Raw genomic sequence first — 23,225 nt, 5'->3', positions numbered from 1 at the left:
TAAAAAATTAGTATGCAACTATTTCCCATTATTAAATGTCATTATGATACTATTTCAACAACTTCATAATATTCCATTTTCTGAATAATGTCTATTAAGGACTCGGGGTTACTTTCTGTGTTTGGTTATTAGAAACAACACTGAAGAACATCTTTGCTAACTACCTCATAGTATAGATCATATTTTTTTCTTAGAGTAAAAGCCTAGAAATATAATTACTGGGTTAAAACGGTATATAAAATTCTTGACTATGACCAAATAGCCCAGTAGCTTGTCTTATTTAATTTGTTTTGTGTTCAAATGCCATTGTTTACACGTTTGCTAATCCCTGGCCTTTTAAAAATCTTCACTAAAATGATAGTCAAAAATAGTATATTATTAAAGATACATGCACCCCTATGTTAATAGCAGCACTGTTCACAATATTCAAGACATGAAAACAACCTAAGTGTCCATTGACAGATGAATGGATAAAGAAGATGGGGGGTGTGTGTGTGTGTGTGTGTGTATACATACATACATACATACATACATATATATATATAGAGAGAGAGAGAGAGGGAGATGGTGATGGACAGGGAAACCTGGCATGCTACAGTCCATGGGGTCACAAAGAGTTGGCTACAACTGAGCAACTGAACACAGACACACACACACACGAATACTACTTAACCATAAAATAAAAATAATGCTATTTGCAGCAACATGGATAGACCTAGAGATTATCATACTAAGGGATGTAAGTCAGAAAGAGAAAGACAAATATCAGATGATTTATATGTGGAATCTAATGGCACAAATGAACATACCTACGAAATAGGAACAGACTCACAGACATAGAGAACAGACTTGTGGTTGTCAAGGGGAATTGTAGGGTGAGCGAGCTATGGATTGAGAGTTTGGGATTAGCACATGGAAACTGTTTATATAGAATGAGTGAACAACAAGGTCCGACTGTAATAAACCATAATAGAAAAGAGTGTAGAGAAGAATGTATGTATATATATAAAACTGAATCACTTTACTGTGCAGCAGAAATTAACCCAACATTGTAAATCAATTATACTTCAAAAAAAAAAAAACAGTATATTGTTGCTTTACATGACTAAACAAAAAGATAGTAAATCTGTTGAAGGAGAAAACTAAGATTTGCTTTTTGGTGTGAATCCTGCACAACTCTGCTGTTTGTTTTTGAGTACAGAGGCATTCAACAAATATAATATTATCTACACAGCATGTGTTCCTCTCTAATCTTTGTTTTATCAACTACTCCAGGTGCTTCCATTTACTCTTCTGTGAAATAAAATAATCAGCTTTTTCCATAGGCCATTCAGATAACAAGTACCAGTTGGAAAGCATCTTGAACTTTTGGAAGTAGCATCATAGTTTTTGAGTTAGCAGGAATTTTAAAGATCACCTAATCTGATCCCACTACTTTACAATAAGCATATTTAAAGATGTGAAAATTCTATGCATTTTACAAATTGAAGTGGAAAGCTAGGTGTCTGATAGCTTTACAAAAATACATAATTTCATCCATAGTTTATGAGTTCCTCATGCCCTTAGAAATTTAAACCTCTTTACTTATGAATTCTCAGTTGTATAGTGATACTAAAATTGTCAGCTGTTTTATGAAACCAGAATTTTAGCTATGGCAATTTATTCTGGTTTCAAGGTAAACCAAATGCATTTCTGTGAACCCCAGCTTTGCTTTATCTAAATAATAATTTCCTATGGACACATTGGACTTCCCTGGTGGCTCAGACGGTAAAGCGTCTGTCTACAGTGTGGGAGACCGGGGTTCGATCCCTGGGTCAGGAAGATCCGCTGGAGAAGGAAATGGCAATCCACTCCAGTACTATTGCCTGGAAAATCGGATGGACAGAGGAGCCTGGTAGGCTACAGTCCACGGGGCCGCAAAGAGTCGGACATGACTGAGCGACGTTCCTGTATGGACACATTACTCGACATGGCTTAGTCACCCATGTTTCTTTTCATTTTGTTTTAGGTAGCAGTTTTACAACATCATCAGGATTATATACAGGAAATAATTCACTCACAAATTCTTCTGGATTTAACAGCTCACAGCAGGTAATTTTAAAAGCCAGGTTGACTTCTGAAATTTAAAAAAAAGTGTAGCAGATGATTTTCTTATATAAAGAGAGATCCATTTATATTACACCATAATTAAGAGCTTTCTTAAGCTTTCTGATAGATTTTTTGCTCTTGAAAAAATGTCTTTAGCAGTCCTATATGGTGAGTCATTTGGTTTTCAGATTGGTTAAATTTTACCTAATAATGCAACCTGAAATAGAAGAAATATGAAGAGGGAATCCAGTCTTACCTAAAATTGGTTTGCATGTCTGTACATTTCAGTCAGTGTATGCTTGTGTGTTCCTTTGTGAATTCAGAGAAGGCAGAGATGCAAACGTATTTACGGTTATACTCTGAAATGTAAGAAGGCAGCAGCTGTGTTCTGACTGATTGTTCTTGTGTGGTTTAATTTGGTAGGACTATCCATCTTATCCCAGTTTCGGCCAGGGTCAGTATGCACAGTATTATAACAGCTCACCGTATCCTGCACATTACATGACGAGTAGCAACAGCAGCCCCACAACGCCGTCCACGAATGCCACTTACCAGCTTCAGGAGCCACCATCTGGCATTACCAGCCAAGCAGTTACGGATCCCGCAGCAGGTAATTACTTGCCGTTATTAGTCCTGCAGGCTGTATTTCTGATGGTTTAAATGCATTTTTCTACGGTTATATTCATGACAATGGTTGCACACTTTTGGCAAGTTTTGGCAAGGCCTTTAGTCAAGCAGCATGATTGTGACATTAACTTTATTTTTACTTATTTGGTTAAAAGCTTTCATATGAAGTTATAAACTTGAAAATTACATGAAATAAGATGAGATATGATCTCATGTAAAAATACACGCGATTTTATTTAGTTGTACATGTACTCCATTTTCAGGGTATATATGTAGCTTTTTGGATGTATAATTATAAATATTTAGCTAGGATGCTTAACTATAACTAACTGTGTTGACATATGAATATAAATGACATCATCTTGAATTTAGTGTTTATCATCATGAACTAGTTAATGTTTTTCAAAAAATCAAATAGCCTCTAAGGATCAATCATGGAAGACAGTGATTCTTTTGGCCTACCTTTTCCCACTCATGACCTACTGTGAATTTTATAACAATGTTTCTGAGTGAGGGCATTTTTTGTACTTCACAATATTTGGTTGTTGTTCAATCACTAAGTCGTGTCCCACTCTTTGCAACCCCATGGACTGCCGCATGCTAGGCTTCCCTGTCCTTCACTATCTCCCAGAGTTTGCTCAAACTCATGTCCATTGAGTCAGTGATGCCATTCAACCATCTCATCCTGTGTTATCCCCTTCTCCTGCCCCCGATCTTTCCCAGCATCAAAGTCTTTTCCAATGAGTTGGCTCTTTGCTTCAGGTACCCGAAATACAGGAACTTCAGCATCAGTCCTTCCAATCAATATTCAGGGTTGATTTCCTTTAGGATTGACTGGTTTGATCTCCTTGCTATCCAAGGGAGTCTCAAGAGTCTTCTCCAGCACCACAATTTATTTTATTTTATTTTTTTAAAATTTATTTTAATCAGAGGCTAATGACTTTACAATATTGTGGTGGTTTTTGCCATACATTGACATGAATCAGCCATGGGTATACAATGTATTCCCCATCCTGAACCCCCTCCCACATCCCTCCCCATCCCATCCCTCAGGGTCATCCCAGTGTACCAGCCCTGAACACCCTGTTTCATGCATTGAACCTGGACTGGTGATCTATTTCACATATGGTAATATACATGTTTCAATGCTATTCTCTCAAATCATCCCACCCTCACCTTCTCCCACAGAGTCCAAAAGACTGTTCTATATATCTATGTCTCTTTTGCTGTCTCGCATACAGGGTCATCGTTACCATCTTTCTAAATTCCATATATATGCTTCAGTATACTGCATTGGTATCTTTCTTTCTCACTTACTTCACTCTGTATCCAGTTTCATCACCTCAGTAGAACTGATTCAAATGTATTCTTTTTAATGGCTGAGTAATATTCCGTTGTGTATATGTGCCACAACTTTCTTATCCATTCATCTGCCGATGGACATCTAGGTTGCTTCCATATCCTGGCTATTATAAACAGTGCTGCTATAAACATTGGGGTACCCGTGTCTCTCAATTCTGGTTTCCTCGGTGTGTATGCTCAGCAGTGGGATTGCTGGGTCATATGGCAGTTCTATTTCCAGTTTTTTAAGGAATCTCCACATTGTTCTCCATAGTGGCTGTACTAGTTTGCATTTCCCCCAACAGTGTAGGAGGGTTCCCTTTTCTCCACACCCTCTCCAGCATTTATTGTTTGTAGACTTTTGGATAGCAGCCATTCTGACCGGCGTGAGATGGTACCTCATTGTGGTTTTGATTTGCATTTCTCTGATAATGAGTGATGTTGAGCATCTTTTCATGTGTTTGTTAGCCATCTGTATGTCTTCTTTGGAGAAATGTCTATTTACTTCTTTGGCCCATTTTTTGATTGGGTCATTTAATTTTCTGGAATTGAGCTGCAGGAGTTGCTTGTATATTTTTGAGATTAATTCTTTGTCAGTTGTTTCGTTTGCTATTATTTTCTCCCATTCTGAAGACTGTCTTTTCACCTTGCTTATAGTTTCCTTCGTTGTGCAAAAGCTTTTAAGTTTAATGAGGTCCCATTTGTTTATTTTTGCTTTTATTTCCATTACTCTGGGAGGTGGGTCATAGAGCATCCTGCTGTGATTTATATCAGAGAGTGTTTTGCCTATGTTTTCCTCTAGGAGTTTTACAGTTTCTGGTCTTATGTTTAGATCTTTAATCCATTTTATTTTTCTATATGGTGTTAGAAAGTGTTCTAGTTTCATTCTTTTACAAGTGGTTGACCAATTTTCCCAGCACCACTTGTTAAAGAGATTATCTTTTCCCCATTGTATATTCTTGCCTCCTTTGTCAAAGATAAGGTGTCCATAGGTGTGTGGATTTATCTGTGGGCTTTCTATTTCAGCACCACAGTTTAAAAGCATCAATTTCTTTGGCACTCTGCCTTCTTTATGGTCCACCTCTCACATGTGTACATGACTACTAGAAAAACCATAACTTTGACTAGATGGACCTCTGAAAGCAATGTGATGTTTCTGTTTTTGAATATGCTGTCTAGGCTTGTCATAGCTTTTCTTAAGGAGCAAGTGTACATTTGATGGGCCTTTTAAATGAAACTCTATCTCCAGAAGTCTGTCTACTATGTCTTTAATACTTCTTCCCCTCCATTAATTTTTTCTGGAACTCTTAATAGTGATGCTTAATTTTCTGAATTGGCCTCCACCTAGGTTTCTTACATATCCTCTTGTACTTCTTGCATTCTTAACTTTTTAAAATGTCTATCTGGCTGTGCCAGATCTTAGTTGCAGCACAGCGGATCTTTTAGTTGTGCATGTGAACTTTAAGTTGCAGCATGTGAGATCCAGTTCCCTGACCAGGTAATCGAACCCAGGCTCCCTGCATTGGGAGTGCAGAGTCTTAACCACTCTATCACCACTGAAGTCCTGCATCCTTAACTTTTTAAAAATATAATCTTTCCTTTCATAGATTAGAAGTGAACTATTATCCTTAAAGAAGCTGTGAGTTTTTTCCCTTTGCCTTTTACTCCTAAAGCCAGAGCCCAGTCAGTCATATTAAAATGGTCTTACATTGTAACTCACTTCTATGATGTGATCAGAGTATTAATTAATTCTCAGTGGTTATCCCAAATCATGGGAAGAAAAAAGTTTTATGTGATAGATGCTGATTTAAATTTTGACTGTAGGATTACCTTTTAAATGTTAGCAGATGATTCTCCTCAAAACTCCTTTAAGTGTTTAATCATTCTACTTTTTCTCTTAAATGGGTGTAGACACTGTTTTGTTCGCGAGTAGGAAATTAAATCATTCTTAATCTTGTATTCCAGCTAACTATAAATACAGTTTCTGCTGCATATCTCAATTCTAGACATGTTTATCTTGATTATCATATTCCACTTACCTTTATTTAAGAAAAAAATGAGCTTTTATCTTACGACATGGCTTATATGTGAAAACTTAAGAAAAAAATCCAGATGAACTTATTTTCAGATCAGAAAGAGGCTCACAGACATAGGAAAGAAACTTATGGTTACCAGAGGGTGAAGTGGAGGTTGGAGAAGTAAGAAATTAGGAGGCTGGGATTAACACTACTGTGTATATATAGTAGATAACCAATAAGGACTTACTGCAAAGCACAGAAAACTATACTCAATATTTTGTAATAACTTATAAGGGAAGAGAATCTGAAGAAGAATATATATATATATAAAATATATAAGACATATATAAAGAAATGGAATCACTGTGCTAAATATATACATAGATGTGTGTGTGTATATATTACTACTGAATCACTGTGCTGTACACCTGCAACTAACGTTACATTGTTAATGGACTATACTTCAGTTTTAAAAAGTAGCTTGATATAATATTCACTCAGTTCACATATATAAAAATATTCATAGAACCTCATATGTGTATTTTTCTGCCTTTTAATTAGATTTCACATCTATATAATCACACTTAAGTAAACTTTGTTATAAAAGGAATTGCATGTCTGGTAGAAGTTACCGTAGAACTTCCCTGTCTTTTCCTTGTCACATTGACTTCATGTAGGTTTCAAGAGAAGAAATAATGGTTTATTGAAATTTAGAGATAACTTGTGTTTTTACATGAATCTTCTGGGTCATGAAAGGTTCTTGAGGACCAAAAGGAACTTTGAAATGAGGACAGATATGTGAATGTGAAACAGAAAAACTCTTTAGGGCCTGTGGAATAAGATACTGAGAAAAGGAGACAGCTGAATAATTTTACTTAATTAATGACATTTTGGTTGTGAAGAGCACAGTATAAAACAAACTGAAGACTTAATCATGTTTCTTAAATTAAGTTTGATTAGAGCTTTATAAAAAGGCCATTTGGACATATCATAAAACTTGATGTCTGAAACTTGACATTGTTCTAAGTGAATTTTGTTTATAAAAGGGATGCCATGTGAAAGAGTGGGGATTAGTGGGCACCAAGGCACACCAGATGGGAAAAAGTGTGACATTATAATTTTTGAAAAGTATATATAATTTTATTTTAAGATTAAATGATTTATTTTAGGTTTTATTTGAATGTATGCTTAGTGTTCTAGGTACTTATTTCAATTTCAGTATCTTTATTGCTATAGAATAGGAATGAATTGAAGTGGAGAAAAAATATTTTTCAGATTTTTTAAATATTCAGCACTTCCCACTAAAAATGTGTGTGTAGTGGATCAAGCTTTATTGTGTTACATAGTGAGGAGTGAAAAGTTCAGTGAGTTTACACATTGAAAAAGAAATGTGGATTACTTTAAAAATTCAAGGGAATTTTCATATATTTTTTTAAACATTTGTAGTAAGACTGTGGATTCAGCCTAAGTTGTTTGGCATTCACTTTACTTTCTTACTAGTCATATAGAACATTATAGATGACAAGAGAGTGTTGATGATAAAGTCTATAAAAATCATTAAGCTAAAGAATTATAAGAATGTTTTATTACATATAACGTAACATTTTTGTTTTGAGATTGAAACAGTAGTTAAAATAACATGTTTATTTTTGTTGAAATTATTTCAGGTGTATTTTTTTTCCTAGTAATAGTCTATTTGGTTTAAAGTCAGTATTTTGCAATACTGGAAAGTTAAATTTTACTCATTATCTCATGTATAACTAAGTTTCTGCCTTTCAGTTTCATGGAATTACACAGAACAGATGAATCCACAATCCATGAGTTCTTCCATACTTTATGATATCCGTTCTTTATTGTTCATAGAATTGTTGTATCATAATGCACAAATAAGATGACCTTGTAAGGGCTTTTTAAAATATGAATAGGTAAGGACTCATTTTTTCAATTGAGTTTATATTTTTGTTGTTTTTTTGGCTATGCCTCACAACTTATGGGCTCTTAGTTCCCCGATCATGGATTGAAACTGTAAATGGAAGCATGGAGTCCTAACCAGTGGACAGCCAGGGAATTCCCAGGACTCATTTATTTTTAATTCTACATTTTAAAATTTATATGCACGATAGTAATCTTTCAAGTCTATGATATTATGCAGTATTTGTTATAAATATGTACTTCCTTATGAATCTTAAGCTCATAAGTTATTTTAATATGTTTGTAGTTAAATATTGAAAGCTATATCCTCCTTTAAGTAGACATATGTCATACATTAAAAATAACATAATTTGAAGATGAAAGCATAATTTCAAGTTTTAAAAACTAAAACCAGTGCCTTTGCATTCATTAAAAAAAAAGGAATTTGTTAGTCATGCATTGACAGTCTTTAAAAAATTTATATCATTTGGAGATAGGTAAGAATCCATATACCTTGAGAAGTATAGTGAAATTTATCTGATCATTCAACACAATTTTAATTATTGAATTCATAAAAATTGTGCCTCCTCTTCAACTAGCAATGCCAGCCTCCCCACTCCCAACTGAAGGATATCTTGGTTGCTTCCAATTTTAGCAATTATAAATAAAACTACTATAAGCATTCATGTAGGTTTTTATATGGACATAAGTTTTCAACTCGTCTCAGAAAATTCCTGAGTCTGATGGCCAGATTGTATGGTAAGAGTATGTTTAGTTTTATAAGAAGCTGCCAAAATGTCTTTCAAAGTGGCTGTACCATTTTGCATTTCTACCAGCAAAAATGAGAGTTTTTTTTTTGCTCCACATCTTTACTAGCATTTGGTTTGTCAGCTTTCAGATTTGGGCCATTCTGATAGGTGTGTTCTGCTGTCTAATTGTTTTAATTTAATTTGCACTTTCCTAATGAAATATGTTGAGTATATCTTTTCATATAATTATTTGCCTTCTGTGTATCTTCTTTGATGAGGTATCTGTTCAGATCTTTTGCCCACGTTTTAATCAGGTCGTTTTGTTGTTGAGTTTTAAAAGTTATTTGTATATTTCAGATATGTCCTTTATCACATGTACTTTTGCAAATACTTTCTCCTGGTCTATATATTGTCTTTTTATTCTTAACATTATCTTTTGCAAAGCAGAGGTTTTTAATTTGAATGAACTTTTTTTTTTCCTTTCATGGAACATCATTTGGTTTAGTATCTGAAGACTCATTGCCAAACTCTAGGTTTTCTCTTATGTTATGATCTATAAAGTTTGTGGGGGCACAGAGTTGTTCAGAATATTTTTTTATTATCCTTTTAACATCCATGGAATTGCTAGTGATGGACCCCTCTTTTATTTCTGGTATTATAAATTTGTGTCTTCTCTCTTTTTTGTCTTGGTTAACCCAACTAGAAGTTTATTAATTTTTTTGTCTTTTCAAAGAGCCGACTTTTCAGTTCAGTTGCTCAGGTGTGTCCGACTCTTTGCAACCCCATGGACTGTAGCATGCCAGGCTTCCCTGCCCATCACCAATTCCTGGAGCTTGCTCAAACTCATGTCCATCAAATCGGTGATGCCATCCAACCATCTCATCCTTTGTCGTCCCCTTCTCTCGCCAGCTTTTAGTTTTATTGATTTTTCTCTATTGTCTTCCTATTTTCAGTTTCACTGACTCCTAGGATTTTTAGGATTTCTTCTGCTTTTGATTTAATTTGCCCCTCTTTTTCTACTTTTCTAAGGCTTGAAGTTTAGATAATTGATTTTAAATCTATCTTCTTTTCTAACATACACATTTAATACTGTGAAGTTCCCTTTAAACACTGCTTTTGTTGCATCCCACAATATTTGATAGGTTTTTTCTATTTTCATTTAGTTAAGAATATTTTTATTTTCACTATCATTGAAATCTTACCTTCTAAAGAGACATATATTTTATATATACTTTACTGGATAAAAATCTTAGAAATTTGATAGTGCACAGTATATATCATTTATCATAGCCATCCAGTTATTCACATCTTCCCAATTAGACAGAGAATGTGTTTTGTTTCTGAGAGAAGGGTATTACATAGTACATTGACATTCTATTATCTACTATAGGAAAATTTTGGTCAGAGTAAACTCTGCTCAAAATACTGTAAAATAATATCAAAATTAAATCCATATACACAATGGAGTATTACTCAGCCATTAAAAAGAATACTTTTGAATCAGTTCTAATGAGATGGATGAAACTGGAGCCAATTATACAGAGTGAAGTAAGCCAGAAGAAAAAACACCAATACAGTATATTAACACATATATATGGAATTTAGAAAGATGGCAATGATGACCCTGTATGCGAGACAGCAAAAGAGACACAGATGTGTAGAGCCGACTTTTGGACTCTGAGGGAGAGGGAGAGGGAGAGGGTGGGATGATTTGGGAGAATGGCATTGAAACATGTATGCTATCATGTAAGAAACGAATCACCAGTCTATGTCCGATGCAGGATACAGGATGCTTGGGGCTGGTGCACAGGGAGGACCCAGAGAGATGTTATGGGGAGGGAGGTGGGAGGGGGGTTCATGTTTGGGAACGCAGGTACACCTGTGGTGGATTCATGTCAATGTATGGCAAAACCAATACAGTATTGTAAAATTAAAAATAAGAAATTAAAAAATAATTAAATCCAATATTACTTTAATTTTTAAATCATGGATTTCATTTTAAATATCTTTTAAAATGTTAAAAGAACATGTTTGTATTTTTAAAACAATTTTTCTTTGCAAAGTTAATGATTTTTCTTCTATGTTTAAAAATATGTAGAGTAAGAAAAAAGAAAAGGACATTTTAGGCTGTTTTCCTTTTGTGCTAACATCTAAGCTCTCTATCATCTCTTAGCCAGTGAAATGAAAGAATATTTTCTTTCCTTGAACTGAACCCTGAAATCTTAAGTCATATTATTACCAACATAACTGAATACATTTTTTAAAAAATGAGATAAAGATAATTTAACCACTTTAAGAGTCATTCACGAAGAGACTTTTGAAATTGACTTTTCTAAAAAGAACACTTAAGCCATTCTTTAAAAAATGTTTTTATTATATGACTCTTATATGTATAATTAAAATATGAGTACTCATTTGTAATCTAATTACTGTGCTATTAGTTAATTAAATTGGCTTGAAAATGTTATTCTTGCCCATAAAGTCTTAGAACATCTCACAATTATTATGATGGTAAATATAATAATAATACATAGTAAAAGTATAATTACTGTGTTTAGAGCTTTACAACATATTACTTGTAATCTTATAAACATACCCATGAAGTCAGTACTATTTGTTTCCATTTACAGGTGAGAAAAATAGGCATGTAACTCTTGAATACTGAAGTTGATCAGAAATTTTGAACCCAAGTTCTTATGAAAGGGCTATTCACCTGTAACATTGTATTTTTAGGGTAGTACAAAGCAATCAGAGATAAAACTAAATAATACATAATCATTTTAGATCAAATGGAAATAAAAGCTAATTATGTATTTATGAATTTTAGTGTGGATCACATAGAAAAGTTCCTTTTTCAAAGAATTTGCTCATTTGAATTTCTTACAAAAACCTTAATGTTGAAATCTCCCTTTTCATGCTTTGACTTCATGCAGACAATTTACTGGTTAAGGTGATGTACAGGAATCTTGCCAATATTGAATTTCAAGTGACAGAGGAAAAATCAGTATAAGAGGGAATTCAATATGCATGGGAAACGATTTGTTCCCTCTGCTTCTTTGATCCTTGCCAAGGCCTAGAAAGTAGAGCAAAGCACATGAAACACAGGGCAACATTCTTTTGCAAAGTGGCAGGAGAGTTCTCAACTCTAACAAGAGCTTGGTGAGATGGGATGAAAAACTAGACTGCCGGCCGTCTTCCCAGTGAATGCAGGGAACACTATGAATGCCACATCTATATTACCTATATTTTGCTGCATGAACTGTTTTGCAAAACTTTAGGCCATATTTGCTCCTTTCCACAGATGCCTGGTGGACTTCAGAGGGGTTTGCAGTTTGCTGTTTGTTCAGCTCAAAAATTTCAACAAAATTTGAACTAGCATTTTGGAAACATTGTCAGCAAAACAAATAGTTGTATCTAAAATAGCCAGGCTATTAAGATGTGAGAAAACAAAACAAATGTTTGGGGTTCCTGTGCTTGGTTGTCTGGATGGCATTTATTTGTCATCCACCACCTCCCTACCCCGACCCCAGGGAATGTGTGGTGTTAATCTTAATGAGATTATAAAATTCACTTAAAAAAATTTTTTGCCAGGAATGTTGTCAGTTGCCATATCTTTGAATTTTAGACTTGTTTCTAGGAAGTTGAAAAATCAGTGTTTTCACATTTACCCATGTGCCTCCTGACTAGTTCGACTAATTTTTTCAGTTAAGCTGGCATGAAATCAGGATGCCTTAGAGTCAGTTTTAGTACACTTGGATTCCAATATGTCATTCTTATATTTATACGTAATGGATAATCGGTATAAAAGTAATAAAGATCAGAAAGCATATGTTATTGAGCTAATTAGTTTACATATCTCCCAGGCATTTATCATGTTATCTTCTTTCAAAGCTAAGTGAGTCATTATTTCTGTAAAGTCTTAAGTATCCTTTATGACCAACACCAATCAATATAATAAGTTCCCTTGTTTAAGTTGAAGGACATCAGCATTTACAGATTAAAATTTTTTTAAATTTTATTTCTAGTTTTCTTTTTAATTGGAGGATAATTTGCCTTGCAATGTTTTGTTGGTTTCTGCCATACATCACCATGAATCAGCCATAGGTATACATATGTCCCCTCCTTCTTGAACCTCCCTCCCACCTCCCAGCCCATCCCACCCCTCCAGGTTGTCACAGAGCACTGGGTCGGGCTCCCTGCATCATACAGCAAATTTCCACTAGCTAGCTGTCTTACATATGGTAATGTACATGTTTCAATGCTACCCTGAATCCTTTTCACCCTCTCATTCCCCCTGCTGTGTGCACAACTCTATTCTCTATCTCTGCTTTTCTCTATTGCTACCCTGCAAACAGGTTCATCCATACCATTTTTCTAGATTCCATATATATGTGTTAATATGCTATATTTGTGTTTCTTTTTTTGACCTACTTCACTCTGTATAACAGGCTCTAGGTTCATCCACCTCACTAGAACTGACTCAAATTCATTCTTTTTTATGGCTAATATTCCACTGTATATATGTATACAACTTCTTTATGCATTCATATAGATTAAATTTTTAAATTGGAGATGGTTGGGGAAAGGACATAGAAAGTTGTATGTGTTTCCCATCTCTCCACTTCATTTAATTGGGATTGGATGGCTTAATGGATGAGTTTGGGGTTAACTTTTCAATAGAGGTGATATTGATGATTAATGGCTATCAATTTTATTCCTAGCTTCATAGTCAAAATAAATTTAAGTTTAATGAATCTTTTCAGTGTATTGAATAATAATAAGTGAGCATGAACAAAATTACAAAGGTCCACAAGAGTTTACAGAAAATAATAAAAAACCCCTTCATCTTCCCTACCCTTAGTTTCTTCCAGCAGAGCTTCTTGTGTCTCCTAGTGATACACTTTGTTTCTATAAATGTAGACATAGGACATACCCTGAGCACTTCTTTTTTCATATTCATGTATGTATACTTTTCATTAGTTTTCTTTTTCCTTAAAGATATTCTGTACCCTACATTTTTCTCTTAGTAATATGCAGAGAAATATTCAATATATAGCTTTGTTGATTTTTATATTTCATATGCCAGTATAATGATGGCCCCAGGTGGCACTAGTGGTAAAGAACCCACATGCCAATGCTAGAGACATAAGAGACACAGGTTCGATCCCTGGGTCAGGAAGATCCCCTGGAGGAGGGCATGGCAACCCACTCCAGTATTCTTGCCTGGAGAATCCCATGGACAGAGGAGCCTGGCGCACTACAGTCCATAGGTCGCAGGGAGTCGGACATGACTGAAGTGACTTAAAACACACCCATAACGATGACATGTGCATTTTGAGCACTTACCATGTACCAAGCGTCATTCCAAGCACTGTTCGTGTATGAACTTAGTTCATTTCCATCAGGTCCAGGGGAATAGGCAGTGTCATCATCACCCACATTTTATAGACAAGGAAGCTAAGGAGAGGTCAGCTGCAGCACTGAATTTAACTTCTAGAAGTTTGGCTTCAACCTTGTGTCCTTAATCAGGAAAGCATGCTGCTTCTTGAAACCACTGGGTCTGAGATTTCAAGCAAGCAGAAAAATGAAAATGTAAACAGAATCATAAAAGGTAGTAGCTATATGGGGTACATTTTCTTTAATCAGTCATAGCCTGTATGAGCATAATCACTCAACTAAAAGCCTCTATTAGAAGGTATTCAGTTTAAATATATGTTCACCATTTGAATGAACTCTATTTGCTGATAAAATAACATAGGTCTGTCTGAAATTATAGGGACAATGGTATACGATATATCTAAGGTGGTGATGTACTATGTTTCCTGAATTATAATATCAGTGTGTAGGCTCTTAAATGATCCACAACCAGATGCACACTTTCTCTCTTACCTTCCACTTCTCTAAATCTGCTCTGATTCCTATTCCCTATTTATCCTGTTTAATAATTACTGCCACGGACCTGCTTAGGAGACAGTTTTCACAACATCCCTTAACCCTTTCCCTGCAAATGACTTCATTCTCTACCTTACTGACTCTTTTTGTTTTTTTGGTCCACTCACAGGTCATGGTTGATGAGAACTAAGTATAGGGATGGTAATACTCTCTTCTCAAGGGAAGCTATGCATTTTAAAGTGAATGGAAAAAAGAAAAGCATGCAATCTTAATCCAGTACAATCACCTTCCAACACATTTGAAAATATTTCTGTCACCCCTTCAGAAACTCTGTAAAGTTAGAATTGCATTTTCTTTAGAGCCATTATTTAAGACACATTTTTGTACTTTTCACCTTGATGAAACTGCCGATATCTGAGTATGGTTTTCTGACGTTCTGTGTTGTATGTATGCGGTTTTCACCGGGACTGTTGATTAGACTTGATGGTCCTGGTTTGGTTGGGAACTCATGTCTACTATGTGTCTGTGAGAAAACAGATTCTGAGTTTCAAACAACTGATGCAAAAATATTTAGAACATAGCTGATTTGAAAACTGACACTCTCTTCAAGGTACAAATCCACTTAAGGAACTTTAGCCTGGAGCAGTTAAACCCTAGGGACAATTTTGAATTTTAAAGTTAGGAGTGACCTTAGAGATTCTTTTGCCTAAGACATTCGCTCTGCTGCTAAGTCGCTTCAGTCGTGTCTGACTCTGTGCGACCCCATAGACAGCAGCCCACCAGGCTCCCCCGTCCCTGGGATTCTCCAGGCGAGTACACTGGAGCAGGTTGCCATTTCCTTCTCCAGTGCATGAAAGTGAAAAGTGAAAGTGAAGTCACTCAGTCGTGTCCGACTCTTAGCGATCCCTTGGACTGCAGCCTACCAGGCTCCTCCGTCCATGGGATTTTCCAGGCAATAGTACTGGAATGGGAGACAGTCACTCTACTGATTATGAATAAGGAGTCCAAAAAGTTTAAGTTTTTCCAGAGTGGTGTGGCCTGCTATCAGCGGCATCTCTTGAATGCAAGTTGGAATGGCAGCCTTGATAGATGTTGTGACATGGTACAGACTTCCCACAGTGCCCCAGGAAGCACTGCTGTCTCCAGAAAGTTGGGATAGATGTCCTTTAATCAGTTAGGGTCACGAGTCTTCAGGTTTAAAGCTAGCAGGGTTCCTTTAAGTCTTTTGTGATCCTTTGATACAGTGATATTTATTAAGAATTGAATATAACGCACAGTGTTTCCTAATCACACCTGCCTGGGTACCACTCTCCCCCCACCCTCACCTCCCACAAGGCATATCTGTGAACTTCTCTTGGGCATCACACTTCTTGGAATATAATTGAGAGAAACTGGGGTGGTGACTTGGGATTCAGAGTGGGGTTAACCTGGCTTGGAATACTGGTTCTGTTATTTACTCTGGGCACATCACTTAGTTCTGTAGTGTATCAGTTTTCTATGAAACGAGGATACTACCACTCTTGTGTATGAGATGAATGAGAGAATAAAATTATGTGGTGGTTAACAAAGTGACTGCAGATCTAGAACTTCAGATATTTGTTTTTTCAGTTATGCATTCAACAGATATGTGTGACTGCTTGCTGTGTGCTGGGGACACAGAGGTGGCAAGAAGGGCAAGGTCCCTGGCCTCAGGAGCCAGTGAGTTCTCCCCTCTTGAAGATGATAACTGGGGTGAGTTGTGCGTTGTGGTTGTTTCAGAGGTAAAGCCTCCAAAGTGTGCGCATCTATTTCTTGCCCATAGAATGAGGGTTTAAGTCAGAAGTTGAAGCAGGTGAAAAGGATGACAGACGTTTCTCTGAGGTCATCCATAAAGCACTGGAGAGTGGATAGTGGCCTGACTCCAGGGATGATAAAATTCTCTTAACTTAGTTAATAGACCTTGACTGAGGATCTGCTTTACCTGGGAGACCTCAATTAGTGATTTGTGAAAGAGAAGCAGTGGTCATGCAAGACAGAAATCAAAACAGTTCCCTAAAGTTAAATAATACCTATTGGTCTCGGACTTTTGATTACTTCTGTAAGACTTCTTATATATTACTTCTATAAGACTGCAAGGAGATCAGACCAGTCAATCCTAAAGGAAATAAGTCCTGAATATTCATTGGAATGACTGATGCTGAAGCTGAAGCCCCAATACTTTGGCCACCTAATGCAAAGAACTGACTCCTTAGAAAAGACCCTGATGCTGGGAAAGATTGAAGGTGGGAGGAAAAGGGGCCAACAGAGGGTGAAGTTGTTGGATGGCATTACAAACTTGATGGACTTGAGTTTGAGCAAGCTCCAGGAGTTGGTGATGGACAGGGAAGCCTGGCGTGTTGCAGTCCATAGGGTCGCAAAGAGTTGGACATGACTGAGCAATTGAACTGAAAGTTAGTTAATACTTGCTGGTCTCTGACTTCTGATTACTTCTCTAAGACTAGTCATCAAGCATACTTGCCTTGGCTTATTTTACACATGTTTTTCTGTGACTGGTAACTTGAAGTTATCAATTTCTTTTAAGTCTTGTCTGATCATTTGATAGGGGCTTCCCCAAGGGCCCAGTGGTAAAAAAAAAAAAAACCAACACACACACACAAAAAAAAAAACCTGCCTGCAATGTAGGAGATGTGGGTTTGATCCCCCTGAGTTGTGAAGTCCTCTGGAGTAGGAAATGGCAACTCACTCCAGTATTCTTGCCTGGGAAATCCCATGGACAGAGGAGGCTGGCAGGCTCCAGTCCATGGGGTCAAAAAGTCTGACACAACTGAACACTTCCTTTGGGGAGGTAATAGTCACTGAGTGTCTTATATAGTGTAATGTAATTTATTCAAGGATTTTATGAGGTTGTTTGGTTATTTGTTGCCAAGAGAGATAACTCCCACTTAAAAAATCTTCCAGTATAAAATTGGCAGGTCACTTTGAAGGCTCGTTGGCCTGTTACTTCGTAGGTCTCTATGGGTCCTCAATAGCTTTTTGAGGAATATCATTGGCCTTCCCTCAGGTCTGTGGCCTTCCACCTGGGAATCTCTCCTGGTAAGGTGTCTTAATTTTCGTAAGAGAATGTTATTTCTGTTCTCAGTGTAACTAACTTAGTAACGAAGCTTGTGAGTTTTGTCTCAACTCAGCAGCCAAGTATCGCTCTCCTCCAGCTTACCCATCAGTGTAACCTCCTCCCTCATTGCCATCTAAAACTCAAGTGGAAACTGGCTTCTGGCAGCTGCCAGAAAGGTAAATAATGGCCCTGTTCTTCTAGAAACCTTCAGTTTCATCCTTAAAATAAGGAAGATGCCCAAATTCAGTGTTCTGTGCTCTGAACCACCAAATCAGCCATATGGAATCCAGTGCAGTCAGCCTTAGGAGTTAAGAGTCTTATGAAACGTGCTGTTTTATTTACTAGGAAGGCATGTTCCTGGTATCACACACACCCTCTCAATGAGCAATCCTGTGAGGTATTTCTATCTCGTTTCTTTACAAAAACTGTAGAGAAATTGTCTTGTCTCACTTTATATCCCCCATGAGTCATTGGGTTACCAAAAAAGTTCTTTGGGGTTTTCCATAGCATCTTATGGAAACAGCTGAATGAACTTTATGGCCAACCCGATATTTTTGCTGACTGCAGACCTGCACTGACCAACCTCCCCCAGCTTCATTTTATTTACATTCCCCAACTTGGTGTTCTTCTAAGATACTCATTCATTGTTTCAAAAGATTGCTGCGTAGTTATTGTGTATATATTTGGTGGGTATCTTAAACCCATTTTGGTGAATGTAGGATATGAATTACTCAGAAAATAAGATGAAGAATTTAAATGTTTTATTTGATAAGAATAAAGGCGAGAGAAAAGATTTACCACAACTACTCATGCTGAGAAAACACCTGTTTTGCAAATTACATTACAACCATCTTTTAAGTGCCACCATTTTGGCTAAAACCCCTTCAAGATTCTCGTAATAATAGCCTCCCAAGAACACGTCTCCATCTTTTCTTTTCTCTGTTCAGAGTCTCATTCCTCCTTGTCTAGTTCATAGGCTTGTATTCAATTCAGGTAATTTATATAAAAAGCATGTTGCCAATTGTAATATGCTTCCCAAATGTAAGGATTCATTTTCTTTACCACTGACATCATTTTTAACTTCTGCAGTTTCTTTTCTTTTCCATCCCTGAGGACATTTTAAATGTTCTGGGCATTCTAAGCACTTTCTTTCTGAGGGATCTCTTTCCTTTCCAGTTTCCCATTTTTTTCCCTAATGTGTCCGTTTCAGTACATTTGTTCATCTAATTACCTCCCTTGACTCAGCTGTGATGTTGATAAAGGTTATAGAGGAAGTACAGTTCTCCTGAGAGGTATTGCTCCATCTTGCCATTAAATTTTGTTACACTGTTCTCTAGGTGAAAGAAAGGCAGGAAGCACGGTTTTCTCTGCCACTTGTGAATGAAGATTTGATAGTGTTGTCTAACATTCCCTTGGCTAATTATTGAGCATCTCTTAATTACCAAGTACTCTTGGGTTCCATGTGGATACAGAGAGCAAGAGGGTTATTCGCTGTCCTTAAGGAGTATCCTGTGTGAACAACCAACTCTAAGAAAGGTTGTCTTTAAAATGTTTCCTTAGAGCTAGGAGAAGCAGCACAGTGTCCAGAAGAATTCAGGAACCAGAGATTTCTTATGTAAAGTGTTTGAAGAAAAAACTAATAAAGGAGGTGAAATTTATCCTCAGCATCAAAATGAGTGTGGGACAGAAAGGATAGGAAAGGGCTGTCCATCCAAGGCTAGAGATACAGACCCTTTTGAATGAGCTCAGTGATGGTATCACTTCAATCAGAACAAACTTAAACTAAATTTCATTGAATGATCAAAGCTTTTTTAAGCTGGAAGTCACTTTATGATTATCTTTACCAATAAGGTACCTGAGCCCAGAGAGGTGACTTTGAACAGTTCACTTCATGTGACAGCACTAACATGTTACACTGAATTGTTGTTCAGTCACTAAGTCACGTCCCACTCTTTGTGAGCCCGTGGACTGCAGCATGCCAGGCTTCCCTGTCCTTCACCATCTCCCAGAGTTTGTTCAGATTCATGGCCACTGAGTCGGTGATGCCATCCAGCCATCTCATCCTCTGTCATCCCCTCCTCGTCCTGCCCTCAGTCTTTCCCAGCATCAGGGTCTTTTCCAGTGAGTCAGCCCTTCCTTTCAGGTGGCCAGAGTATTGGTGCTTCAGCATCAGTCCTTCCAATGAATATTCAGGGTTGATTTCATTCAGGATTGACTGGTTTAATCTCCTTGCTGTCCAAGGGACTCTCAAGAGTCTTCTCCAGCACCACAATTTGAAAGCATCCTTTCTTCAGCACTCAGCCTTCTTTATGGTCCAACTCTCACTTCTGTAATGACTACTGGGAAAACCATAGCTTTGACTATATGGACCTTTGTCAACAAAACGATGTCTCTGCTTATTAATACACTGTCTAGGTTTGTCATAACTTTATATATATATATATATATATATAGATATAGATATAAAAGCTCCCAGTTCTGTACCAGATGAAGTTGATTGAACCCAGAAAATGGAATAAGGAACTGAGCGTGTGTCACATTCTCCCTGAATGAGCGTGAAGCCACATAGATACGTACTTACCTGTGACACATTCCATAAGAGAGTGTTTTGTTGCTGTTGTTTTTTACATGGACCTTTTTTTAAGTCTTCACTGAATTTGTTTACAATATTGTTTCTGTTTTCTGTTTTGGTTTTTCAGCCATGAGGCATGTGGGATCTTAGCTCCCCAACCAGGGATCAAACCAGCACCCCCTACATTGGAAGGCGAAGTCTTAACCATTGGACTGCCAGGGAGATCCTATAAGAGTTTTGAAAATTAAATTTTACGTCAGGGAATATCAATCATGTAATCATGTGCATTTTGTGAACCAAGGATGCTCCATGTGCCAGATTGTTAGTTCATCCAACAACAAACTTTATTGAGCCTCTGGAATGTTCCAGGCTCTGTTCTAGACACGGGGGACTTAGCGGTGAACAAAATAAAGTCTCTGCCCTCTGGGAGTTTACATTTTACCAGGGAACACAGACAATGCTGCTGCTGCTAAGTCGTTTCAGTCGTGTCCGACACTGTGCGACCCCATAGACAGCAGCCCAACAGGCTCCCCCGTCCCTGGGATTCTCCAGGCAAGAACACTGGAGTGGGTTGCCATTTCCTTCTCCAGTGCATGAAAGTGAAAAGTGAAAGTGAAGTCGCTGTCGTGTCTGACTCTCAGCGACCCCATGGACTGCAGCCTACCAGGCTCCTCCATCCATGGGATTTTCCAGGCAAGAGTACTGGAGTGGACACAGACAATAAGTAAATATTAAAATGCATTTAGTAGTCAGAAGTACCTGGAAGGATGACATGGTGCATAAAGAGAAGAGTTAGAGCAGGTGAACTATTTCTGAACTGTGGTCCAGCAAGGTGACATTTTAGCAGATACCTGAAAGGGGATGAGGAGAGACCTTATGTGTTTAGGGGAAGACTGTTCTGAGAGAGGAAACAGAATTACCAAGGCTTGGACCAGGGACTGTGCTTGGTGGATTTGGGGAGCGGCAGGAAGGCCAGTGTGGTTGGAGTGCATTGGCAGAGGAGAATGTGGGGGTGAGGGTGGGAGGTACAGAGCCCACATCACAGCAGGCGTGTAGGCATGGGGTGGACGTTTAAGCAGAGAAGTAGTGAGATGTCATGACATTGAAAAGGCATCTGTCTGGTTGTTGAGCAGAGAGTGAGCTGGGGCAAGGCAAGATGGGGTCTGGGGGCTATCGTGCAGGAGACGCTTCCAGTGGTCCAGGTGAGACGTAGCGGGGGCCGAGCTGGGGCTGCAGGCACTGATGGCTGTCAGACCTGAGAGAGCTTAAAGAGGGTAGCTCCTGGGATTTGTCTGTGGATTGAATGTGAAGAGTAAGAGAGGAGTCATGGGTGACATCATGGTGTGGGGTACAAACAGCTAGAAAAGCACATTTGCCATTGACTAATATGGGAAAATGGCAGGGAGAGAAGGTGGAATTGGGGACATCAGGGTTTCCAGTTTGGCACATGTGAGTTTGAGATGCCTCTGAGAAATCCAGAGAGGGCATGGCAAGGAAGTTGTTGGATAAGTAAGTCTGATGCTCACAGGAACATTTAGAGTCTAAACTTGTCAACAGAGATGCCATTTAGAGCTGATGTGTCTGGCTGAGTTGAGCAGGACGCTGAGTGTGAATACAGCAGAGGAGAGAGCCAGAGGGAGCCCGAGGCTGTGGGAAGTAAGTGTTGCACGGGAGTGCGGTGTGATCCACCAGGTGTAATGCCAGTGAAGGCTGGAAAACATGGAACCTGAGACTTGACCATTGGAGATGACAGAGTAGGAATCCCTGGGGATCTTTTTTTCTTTCTTTAAGAATTGCTTCTATTTCTTTCTTTCTTTTTGGCTATACTGGGCCTTCATTGCTGCTCACAGGCTTTCTCTAGTTGCGGTGAGCGAGGGGGCTACTCTCCAGTTGGCTGTGCTGGGTCTTCGTTGCTGCTCACAGGCTTTCTCTAGTTGCGATGAGCGAGGGGGCTACTCTCCAGATGCAGTGCATGGGCTTCTCACTGTGGTGGCTTCTCTTGTGGAGCATGGACTCTAGGGCGTGTAGGCCTCAGCAGTTGTGGCACACAGGCTTAGTTGCCCCAAGTCACGTTAAATCTTCGCAGACCAAGAATTGAACCCATGTCCCCTGCATTCGCAGGTGGATTCTTAATCTCTGGACCACCAGGGAAAGCCATCCCTGGGGCTACTGACAGAGGGGAGTGTTGGCAACATGCTGGAGAAAACAGCATGATTGGAATGGATGTCAAAGAGAATGGGAGGAGGAGAGATTTATGCAGCAAACCCAATTCTTTCACTTATTTCTGCTGTCCATTACAAGGTAATAGAAAAATGGTGCAGAAACTGGAGGAAAAAATTGGGGATACTTTTTCAGGCAGGATATAGATCCAGTCTGTATGCGTATGTAAGTGATCCAGAGGAACACTGGCTGAAGTAGTTGACGGGGGCTGGGATCTCATGCCCAAATGAGAGGTTGGCTTTCGGAGCACAGAAATTTGTCCATCCTAACAAGAGAGGAGGAGGCAGTGCCTGAAAAGTACTGGCAGGGGGTTTACCCAGGCGTGGAAAGCATGGAGAGTGGATGCTTTTACTTTTTCAGTGGTTGGGGAGGCAGGTTTCTTGCTTGAGGCTAGAAGGAGACTTGGTCCCGAGTGGCAGGCTGTCCCATGTGACGCCTTGATATGCAGTGAACACAGCAGCTCTGAGGTTCTGTCAGGACAGGAACCATTGTCTTGTTGCACTTAGCATCTTGCCTGGTGCGAAGCAGGTGCTCTAAGCACATAATCCCAAGGTGGAGCTGCTCCACTGGTTCAGGCATTTGTTTGTGATAGCCACAGGCAGGAAGGCTAAAGGGTTTGTGGGCCAAAGGGCACAAGATGCATGCCCTTTGTTCATAGATTAGGACTTTCAAAACAGCACAGCAGACTATGTTCCCAAATTCTAAAACAGCAGCAA

General features: G+C 38.2%; 1 protein-coding gene across 2 annotated transcripts in view; it reads left to right on the top strand.

Moving 5' to 3' along the window:
• EYA1 (EYA transcriptional coactivator and phosphatase 1) overlaps window positions 1-23,225 on the top strand; it is a 186,067-nt gene that overhangs the window by 63,521 nt on the left and 99,321 nt on the right. For both annotated transcript variants that reach the window (XM_040261367.1, XM_040261368.1), the window contains 2 exons: window positions 2,009-2,091; window positions 2,512-2,698. In XM_040261367.1, coding sequence (XP_040117301.1) covers window positions 2,009-2,091; window positions 2,512-2,698 — 270 coding nt within the window. The remainder of the gene's footprint in view (window positions 1-2,008; window positions 2,092-2,511; window positions 2,699-23,225) is intronic.

Source organism: Oryx dammah, unplaced genomic scaffold, assembly GCF_014754425.2.
Source record: "Oryx dammah isolate SB20612 unplaced genomic scaffold, SCBI_Odam_1.1 HiC_scaffold_19, whole genome shotgun sequence".
NCBI lineage: Eukaryota > Metazoa > Chordata > Mammalia > Artiodactyla > Bovidae > Oryx > Oryx dammah.
Note: the sequence above shows the minus strand (reverse complement) of the source record. Positions and strands in the feature narration are given on the sequence as shown.